The sequence below is a fragment of the Salvelinus fontinalis genome, chromosome 16, assembly GCF_029448725.1.
Source record: "Salvelinus fontinalis isolate EN_2023a chromosome 16, ASM2944872v1, whole genome shotgun sequence".
Taxonomy (NCBI): Eukaryota; Metazoa; Chordata; class Actinopteri; order Salmoniformes; family Salmonidae; genus Salvelinus; species Salvelinus fontinalis.
Window position 1 is genome coordinate 17,105,687 of NC_074680.1, and position 10,419 is coordinate 17,116,105.

The 10,419-nt window shown below is 40.3% G+C and overlaps 1 protein-coding gene across 1 annotated transcript in view; it reads right to left on the bottom strand.

Moving 5' to 3' along the window:
• The window catches only part of LOC129812724 (kunitz-type protease inhibitor 1-like), an 81,659-nt gene that overhangs the window by 2,549 nt on the left and 68,691 nt on the right, over positions 1-10,419 (bottom strand). Inside the window, exons 10-15 of the mRNA XM_055864551.1 lie at positions 5,451-5,621; positions 5,315-5,365; positions 2,735-2,863; positions 2,514-2,564; positions 2,215-2,385; positions 347-406 (exon numbers count right to left, since the gene is read on the bottom strand). Coding sequence (XP_055720526.1) covers positions 347-406; positions 2,215-2,385; positions 2,514-2,564; positions 2,735-2,863; positions 5,315-5,365; positions 5,451-5,621 — 633 coding nt within the window. The remainder of the gene's footprint in view (positions 1-346; positions 407-2,214; positions 2,386-2,513; positions 2,565-2,734; positions 2,864-5,314; positions 5,366-5,450; positions 5,622-10,419) is intronic.

Below are 10,419 nucleotides of genomic sequence, written 5' to 3' on the forward strand. Positions count from 1 at the left end.
CAGTAAGCCAATAACTATATAAAAAGAAGCCTGCATTGCCAGGGCAGCAAAAGCTAGACAACAGACACAATCAATCATGTGCAACATTCATGGTGTCTGAATTAAGTGAAGAGAATGGGCAGGGAAGCAGACAGCGTCATCAACACCTCAAGATATTTGTGACCAGCTTTGACCCCCAGGTCCCTTAAAATTGATGGGGTGGAAGAATTGGATTTAAAAAGGAGTATTGTCAGGGTGTCTTTTCCATGGACTTGAGTGATTGTAAAAGAGCACAATTCATTCTAAGGGACAAAGGCCCCATCTTCACGAGGTAACTACAGAAGAAATGCTGAATAAAGAGAATTACCTGTATGGCCTTGAGTGTCCTGGTATTCAAAGGACTCCTTTCTCTCAAAGACATCCTTTTCTGAACACATAGTAAGGATAACAGACAATACGAGTTAGTATACACTGCTACAGTATTCTTGATATACAGTTGAAGTTAGAAGTTTACATACACTTAGGTTGGAGTCATTAAAACTCGTTTTTTTTTCAAACACTCCACAAATTTCTTGTTTACAAACTGTGGGTTTTTCAAGTTGGTTAGGACATCTACTTTGTGCATGACACAAGTAATTTTTCCAACAATTGTTTACAGAGAGTATTTCACTGTATCACAATTCCAGTGGGTCAGAAGTTTACATACACTAAGTTGACTGTGCCTTTAAACAGCTTGGAAAATTCCAGAAAATTATGTCATGGCTTTTGAAGCTTCCGATAGGCTAATTGACATAATTTGAGTCAATTGGAGGTATACCTGTGGATTTATTTCAAGGCCCATCTTCAAACCCAGTGCCTCTTTGCTTGACATCATGGGAAAAATCAAAAGAAATCAGCCAAGACCTCAGAAAAGAAATTGTAGACCTCCACAAGTCTAATTCTTCCTTGGGAGCAATTTCCAAACGCCTGAAGGTACAACGTTCATCTGTACAAACAATAGTACGCAAGTAAAAACACCATGGGACCATACAGCAGTCATACCGCTCAGGAAGGAGACGCGTTCTGTCTCCTAGAGATGAACGTACTTTGGTGTGAAAAGTGCAAATCAATCCCAGAACAACAGCAAAGGACCTTGTGAAGATGCTGGAGGAAACAGGTACAAAGGTATCTATATCCACAGTAAAACGAGTCCTATATCGACATAACCTGAAAGGCCGCTCAGCAAGGAAGAAGCCACTGCTCCAAATCCGCCATAAAAAAGCCAGACTATGGTTTGCAACTGCACATTGGGACAAAGATCACACCTTTTGGAGAAATGCCATAATGACCATCGTTATGTTTGGAGGAAAAAGGTGGGATGCTTGCAAGCCAAAGAACACCAACCCAACCGTGAAGCACAGGGGTGGCAGCATCATGTTGTGGGGGTGCTTTGCTGCAGGAGGGACTGGTGCACTTCACAAAATAGATGGCATCATGAGGCAGGAAAATGATGTGTATATATTGAAGCAACATCTCAAGACATCAGTCAGGAAATTAAAGCTTGGTCACAAATGGGTCTTCCAAATGGGCAATGACCCCAAGCATACTTTCAAAGTTGTGGCAAAATGGCTTAAGGACAACAAAGTCAAGGTATTTGAGTGGCCATCACAAAGCCCTGACCTCAACCCTATAGATAATTTGTGGGCAGAACTGAAAAAGCGTGTGCGAGCAAGGAGGCCTACACACCTGACTCAGTTACACCAGCTCTGTCAGGAGAAACGGGCCAAAATTCACCCAACTTATTGTGGGAAGCTTGTGGAAGGCTACCAGAAACATTTGACCCAAGTTAAACAATTTAAAGGCAATGATACCAAATACTAATTGAGTGTATGTAATCTTCTGACCCACTGGGAATGTGATGAAAGAAATAAAAGCTGAAATAAATAATTCTCTCTACTATTATTCTGACATTTCACATTCTTAAAACAAAGTGGTGATCCTAACTGACCTAAGACAGGAAGTTTTAATAGGATTAAATGTCAGGAATTGTGAAAAAATGAGTTTAAATGTATTTGGCTAAGGTGTATGTAAACATCTGACTTCAACTGTACACAATGTAGGGGTGCTGACATGGGAGCATAGCTCTCAAACCTTCCCTTCAGTTCTCATCACTATGGTCTCAAAGGGTAACGTAACACTACAACCATTTTTAAAATCAGTTGAAAGTGTTGTAATGGCTACAGAAAACAAACCCACCTGTTACCAGTTTGCAGGACGTCATACAAGAATCCTCAGTGTCAAATCTGTTGTCATTCCCGTCGCAGCCACCATAGTTGAAACGGAAACACTTCTCGTAGAGAGGGTTGTAGTACCACTTGGTAAAACTGTCCCGACAGTGTCCCGTTTTGGGGTGCTCTGTGCAGCGAACTGTGGTTGAAAGAATGTGTGTGAGACAAATCAGTGTTTGTAAGGAGCACCATAGGTGACCAGTTAACTCAAAAACAATATCCTAGATTGATCCAATTACTGACTCAAAACAGTAAAACTCAAATAACCTTTCTGTTCATCCACAGGAATTTGCAGTAGAATCCGGAACTTGTCGTTCACTGGTGAAAGGAAGAAAACAAGAGTTTAGCAACTTCACATGTCAACAAACAATGAGCAGCCCAGCAGTATCACTTCATGGCTACACTGGTAATGTAAGATCAGTGGTAAGGTAAGCTTAAGTGTTGTATGTAAATTAGGGTTGGTTTGCATAGCCATAACCTGCACTCACAGTACTCGCAGTTCTCCTCGTCTGAGCCGTCGCTGCACTGCTGCTCCTTGTCACACTCCAGGCCTTGGTCAAGGCAGCAGCCGTTGGCACAGGTGAACTGGCCTGACCCACAGGGGATCCCACACACCTCTAAACACAACAACACAGTTGAACAGAACAGGTAGGGTGAGAGTAACCTTTACTCAATACAGAGAAACATGATGCAGTGCACAGCTAACCCATGCATCCGATAAGTCTCAATGAACAGGTACATTCCCCCCCCATATGTATTTGGACAGTAAAGCTAAACATTTTAATTGTGTGTCTATACTCCAGCATTTTAGATTTGACATAGAATGTTTCATATCAGGCGACAGTACATAATGGGACCTTTTATTCAAGGGTATTTTCATACATGTCTGTTTTACCATTTAGAAATGAATGCACTTCATGCATCTAGTCCCCCCATTTGAAGATGTCATTTTTCATGTATCAAAGTGCATGCAATGACTATATTAAGCTTGTGACTTTACAAACTTGTTGATTGCATTTGCTGTGTGTTTTGTTTGTGTTTTAAATTATGTTTTGCCCAATAGGAACTGAATGATGAATAATGTCTTGTGCCATTTTGGAGTCACTTTAATTGTAAGTATTGTAAGTTTAATGTAAGTGAACCCCCCCCCCAAAAAAAATGTAACCTCCCCTGTTATTGGTAATGGTGAGAGATTAGCATGTTTTGTTGTAGCCTCGTAACGGCATCTCACTCATCATTATTCATGATTCATTCATTTTCTTAAATCATGGCATTATCAGGATTCATTTAGAAGTGGTCAAAAACATCTAATCTACTCACTTGGAAATTATTCAATTACTACTGGGCAAAATATAACCCATAACAATCTGCAAAAACATCCAACACGTTTGTAGAATCACAAGCTTCATGTAGTCTGTGTGGAATATGGTACAAAATACTAAACTTGACTACTTTGATACACTATAAGCAAATTTGTCCAAATACTTGTGAAGAAGTCATAAGGAGGGGGGACTAGATTCACAAAGTGCTTTCATTTCTAAACGGTAAAACAGATCTGTATGAAAATCCCCCCCAAAACATTCCCATTGATCCACACAATTACAACAACAAAAAATTACAAAAAAAACCTAAATGAGGATGTCATGATTGTGTATGTCTTCACACCCCAGAGTTAATAGTTGGTGGAAGCACCTTTGGCAGCCATTACAGCTGTAAATCATTTTGAATAAGATTCTACAAAACTCTTACGGCAACATATATCCATTGTTTTTGTCAAAATTGCTCATGCTCAGTAAATATGGATGGGAATCATTGATGGATAGCAATATTCAAACTGTGTCTAAGATTTTTTTAACAACTTTCAGTTGGGACGGAGACTGGACCAATCAGTAACACTCAACACCGGTTGGAAATCCATTCTGGTGCGTCTTTGGCATTACAATTTGTGTAATTATCCCGTGGAAAACTAAAACTCAGGGACCTGTTTTCCTCTAACTTTTTACCTGAGCGTTGAGCCTTTTATATATTTATTTGGATTCTAACAAACTCCCCAGTCCCTGCTGGTGACAAGCATACCCATAACATGATGCTGTAACCACAATACTTGAAAATACAAAGGGATCAGCAACATTGCATTCATTCCACATTACAGGCCTGTATGATAAAATGAAAAGGAAGCCTGTGTTAAGAAAAACTCCACTTCAAATCATGCATTCTCCACTCCAAATCATACATTCTGTTTGAAACAAGGCCGTTAAGTAACACTGCAAGACAACATGGCAAAGACATTAACTTTTTTGGCCTAAATTAAAACTACATATTTGGGTCAAATCCAATACAACAGAGTGAAACACTCTGTATTTTCAAGTATTATATTGGCAGCATCATGTTATTGGTATGCTTGTCATTGACAAGAACTTGGTGGTTTTTCAGGATCAAAAGAAATATGAAAGGAGCAAAGCCCAGGTAAAAAGTCAAAGGAAAACCTACCTCAGAGTTTTATTTTCAGCGAGACAATTACACACATTTTTATGCCAAAGACACACCAGAATGGCTTTCCAAAAGGTGTTGAATGTTCATGAGTGGTCTAGTCTCAGTCCTGACTTAAATGTACTTTAAAAGCAGAGACAAGGTTTGAATATTGCTGTCCATCAATGATCCCCAACCAAATTTACTGAGCTTGAAACAATGGACATATGTTGCCCTAAGACTTTTGCAAAGTTCATAGAAAATTATTCCAAATGATTCATAGCTGTAATGGCTGCCAAAGGTGCTTAGACCAAGAATGAACTCTGGGGTGTGAAGACATACGCAATCGAGATATTATTTTAATTAACATTTTATTAAATGTTTTACTAATGTTCTATAACTTTGAAAATGTGGAGTACGTTGTGTCGATCTGTATGAAAATAGCATTTATTATTATTTTAAGGCAGCAAAATTTGAAGGTTAGGGGTGTGTAGACTAACTAGGCACTGTATATTTGCAAGCATGTATCAATGAGTGTGGGATGCATAGCCAAAAGGTCTACAACTGAAGACATTCAATGAAATGCAGGTTAGTCTTACCTCTAGGGGCTGGAAGTGGCCCACTTCTGCCACTGCCAACGCTGGACATAACTACATGAAAGGAAATGCCAATCAATTAACCAATCAACCAATCAACCAACTGTTCTTAGAGAGGAAAGAGGGATCTGGACAGTACCTGAAACACCATCACAGGCATTGGTACACTCCTGGAGGGACAGGTAGTTGTTTAGGTTCTCTCTGCAGCCCCCGAACAGGAACTCCTCACACTTTTCTGAGGCAGCATTGTAGTGCCAGCGGGGGAAGGACCCACGACAGGGACCCACCTTCTTGGGGACCAGGCAGTGATCTGGAGGATAAAGGGAAAGGGAGATACCTAGTCAGTTGTACAACTGAATGCGTCTTCCGCATTTAACCCAACCCCTCTGAATCAGAGAGGTGTGGGGGGCTGCCTTAATCAACATCCACGTCTTCGGCGCCTGGAGGACAGTGGGTTAACTGCCTTGCTCAGGGGCAGAACAACATATTTTTACCTTGTCAGCTCAGGGATTCAATCCAGCAACCTTTTAGTTATTGGCCCAACGCTCTAACCACTAGGCTACCTGCCGCCCCAACTAAAGCATCAGAGGTGGGGGGGGGGGGGGGTCTAGGTAATTTTCCTTCAAATTAGGCCTACATCAACCACTGAAGATACATTTGGATGCATCTTGGAAGAAAGCAGACATGACTGATATAACACAGACAGAGGAAGTGGTTCCTCTTGTGCAACGCCAAGCTTTACATCTCACGACAAGCTGGTTGATGCTTTAGAACTAACCTGTTTACTTAAAAAAACTATTTTGTATGAGTCATTACATTACACTGCCATTCCATCATTACAATATGAAAGTGAATTGATGCATTAAGAATAACATTATAGGTAGAGAACGAGTCAAGGTATGAATATCGTTTTGCTGAGAGGGGAGGGTATCTTTAATTATGATTATTCTAGCATTTCTAATTGTGATTCGTCCAGCATTGAGGCAGGCAGCCATTTCGGTATAAATGTATTATGGTGGCTCACGTCACGGATCACTGCTATACATTGGTCTTTTCCTCAGAGGAACATTCCTTACACCATTCCGAGTAGAGACTTGTTAATGGGTAACTGAATCAATGAATGGTTAATAGTCTCTGCTCAGTCTGCTAAGACTGTGAGCGAGACCAACATGCTCCAAAAATGTATAACTGACTCATTAGAAATAACATCAAAGTGTTTGAGTATCAAGAGTCTGTCTTTATCAAGACAGTAACAGAGTTTGCTTGTGTTTGTGAAACCCAAGCTCAAACCAGACAGACAGGTTTTAAAAAGGGGGGGAGTGAAGTCAAAACATGCCAACCACATTCTCATTTCCTGTTTCTCCTGAACTTCCAGGAAGTGTCTATCCATTCCATATACACTCTCACGTTACTGGGTAGGGCAGAGAGAACCCCTCCATTGTCTGATTCCTAAGTATTCCCTGTTAATCTATAATGAGCAGCCAGGCAACACTATTGATCTACCAAGTATAAGCCAGTGTGATAATGAGTTGTCATCCTGTTATGACCTCATACCGTCATTCATGGAGGACATATCCGTTTTTCTGTCAAACTCACAACCAATGAGGAAACAGGTACTAGGAAAATAACAACGCTAAGCTGTTTTAAGTAGCGCTTGAGCTATAGATGTCTAAGACGGGTCAAATCTACTTGTGAATTGTGCCTTTTAAAATCTGAAAATCTAGATTTTGTTCTACGGGAATCAGAGGAGTTTACCTGGAAATGGATTTTTATCATTTTAATATGAATACATCCTGTCACGTTGGCATGAAAAGGTGATGATTATGATAAAGTCTTGTAGTAATAAACCCAACTTAAACCAGTACAACCGGTAAAAGTAATCAACAAGCATTTGAAAGCCATAGAAATTATTTATGAACTTAACATACCACCTATACTTGAAATGGGGTATTTCTTCTTCACAGCAAAATGCAAACTGCAAAGTCAGTTACCTCGACTTGAAGAAAAAATAGAATTTCAAAGTAATTCCTTATATTGCATTCACTTGCATTGTGTGTTCAGTGTCAAATATAGTCAGAAGGCATCAGTCCTTCTCACCTCAAGGACATAGTTTATCACAGTGTCCCTATTCTTAACACATGACAGATCACTGATGTAGGCCACTTTAAAGACAAACAAATAGAGGAGACGTGAGTCATGTCTGGTATGACACAATGTGAGTCAGGAACAAAACATGAGTACTCAGAAACTACATAGCTATTCATCTTTAAAAAACTCACACACACACACACTCTCTGGAATCAAACTTGACCTTAATGTTGAGTATCTTCAGCACAGTGAAATGTAGAAGCAGATTATTGACTGTTAGAAGTGATATGATCAAAACAATAATGTCATAAACCAACTGTGACTAATAAAATAAGACATTATGACATTAGAATGGAGGAGCACAGCCAGGCAGTCAAATAGGTGACATTTGACTTTGCATAATCTAGTTAACTTATACAGGGATCTAAGTGGTTTTCACATCATGCTGACACTAACACGCAATCCCACATATAACATAAAAGAGGAATGTCTCACCACGTAAGAAACAACCATTTCTCTGCTATGAGAAATAATTTTCACTTTAGTTTGATTTCCTACACAGGCAACTTACTGTGTAGAAGTGCATTGAAATTCAATATACAGCATGAATTTCCCTTCACCCCCAACACAGCTGTGTTAAACTGTGTAGCTAGGTGAGTTCTGCAGGTGTTTCACATAGACTATAGCATACTCACCCTCAGACTGCTCAGGGGTGAGCACCAGGACGGTGATCTGGGTTTGATCGGACTTCCCGCTGGAGTCTGTGACGGTCAGCTGGAACTTGTACACCCCAGACGTCAGTTTGGACACGATCACTTGGTCATCGAATTTAGTTTTCTAGGAGACGAGGAAATAAAATGTTTAAATTTGTTGTCTAGTATGGCAGAACTTTGGAAATTGAGTTAATTGTGATCTCTGGTGTTCTGAGAGTGACCTGTCCATCTCATGTACTCTTACAGTCAGAGAGAAATCTATGATCAGATAACACCCCAATAATGACTGACCAGAGCCCCCTGATGTCCCCAGTCATCATCACTCACCTCTATGACAGCGGAGGAGTTGCCTGACACTAGGTGCCACTGGTACGTGACAATCTCGTGGTCATCTTTGCTCTCAATGCCATTCAGAGTCAAACTTTCATGGGGCTGCACCACTCTGTCTGGGCCTCCATTGGCCACTGGAGGATGGTCCTCTTCATCTGAAAGTTGAATACAGCCTTCATCACATATTCAATACAACATAGTCATACTGAAAATACATGCAGCTTTAAGACAATCTGTTATGTCAGAAACCGTTGTGCAAAGAGTAAACACATCATGGCTGGTTTAAGTTTGACTAGGCTCAACTTTAATGGCATTTGAATGGTTTTGAGTGTCAACACAACATAAGCAAATCCATCAGTTTGGTGGTGCTCATGTTCAATTAACAACTACATCCTGTTGACATACAATATTCACTCGGAGTCAAGTCTGAGTGCAATCCAACTCACCCCACAATACAAATCTTCTCTGTAAAAAGCTTTCTCAGCAGCAAAAAAACAGAAACCTGTGACAACGGGCCATATAATGAGCCATGGCATGTGTGGACATGCTGGGTAATGCTCTTCTCTAAGCCGGTGGTTTCATCTCCTCTGGAGATAAGAGGCTTGGCTGTTGGGACTGTCTTTGTGGTTTGAGTCAAAAGCCCATTTGGGTTGCTTTCTCTGCTCATAATAATATACAGTAGCCAAATGGTGTATGTGTTCAGATTACTTTAGTAGGCAGTTCACTGTCAACATGAAGTTCATTATGGACATGCCCAACCCTAAATATATGAGTAGACTCAATTAGTTAATTTGATGAGTGTCTATATTGTGATGGGTGAGAGTGATACCCATCTTACCTGGGAACCCATTTGTTGCCAGATCACTTGCATACACAGAGTCTATGATGTAGTTCTGGAATCCCTTCTTCCTGACAAATCGGCAGACGTAGGTCTGCTTGTATAGACAGTCAAAGAGAAAGCATGACTTGATCATGCCCTCATCTGAAACCTTCTCCATGAAAGCGACATTACATCTGGTGTCTTTGCAGCAGGAGCGTATACAGTCATTGGAGCGCTCAACTTTCATTGAAGCGATGAAAGTCGCACCGTCTTTGACCGACTCATTGGTGTCGAGAACGAAATCGTCTCTGCCCTTTTTGAACTTTTCCAAACATTGTTCCCCGAATGCCTGAGCCTCCGCGTGCCCCAGGAAAATAATACAACACACCGAAGCGCCCAATAACAATCCAATTTGGAGAGAGGTCATTCTACAAGACATTCCAGGAAAACAATTTCCCACAAATACAATCAGGCGGATGATCTGAAAACAGAGTGATATAAGCAATTTAAAATACGTGACATATAGCATGGAATGCCTTGTGATTAAATATCAATTATTAAAATGAAAATTGTTTCTTTAAGTAGTCGTAACATGAGCTAAATAAGATAACATATGCACACACACACACAATAATTTATAGACAAACGTAGGACTTTTGTCAGCGGCAGTCTCTCTCTCCCTGATTTCAAAGGTAGCCTACGAATTACGTCAAGAGTAGCAAATTAATAATCCAATATCTATCTCTTCTGTAACTTTATAGGTCCATATTTCTTCAAAAACAACACTTGGAATTAACAAAAATGTATCACCTGTAAATTCGGTGTCTGTCGTCGATTATTCTACACAAACTATCAAAATCTTTCCATTTCACAGGTGTGTCTCTGTCGGGTACCAGGGGTGTAATCATTAGTCCAAAACGTTTTGCAACGGAAACCATTTACTCAAAACGGAAAACATTTTGCAAAGAAAACGAGTTTCTATTGGACAAATTCAATTAGGTCGCTGCCCATTTCGTTCCGTTTGATTATGTTGTGAATACACCCGTTACATACAGGAAGTGAAATTCTACTCCCATCTTGACCACACCGAAGATTATGGATATAATGACACGATATATGTCTCTCCGCCATAACAATGGGAGTCGTTGTCCACAAAG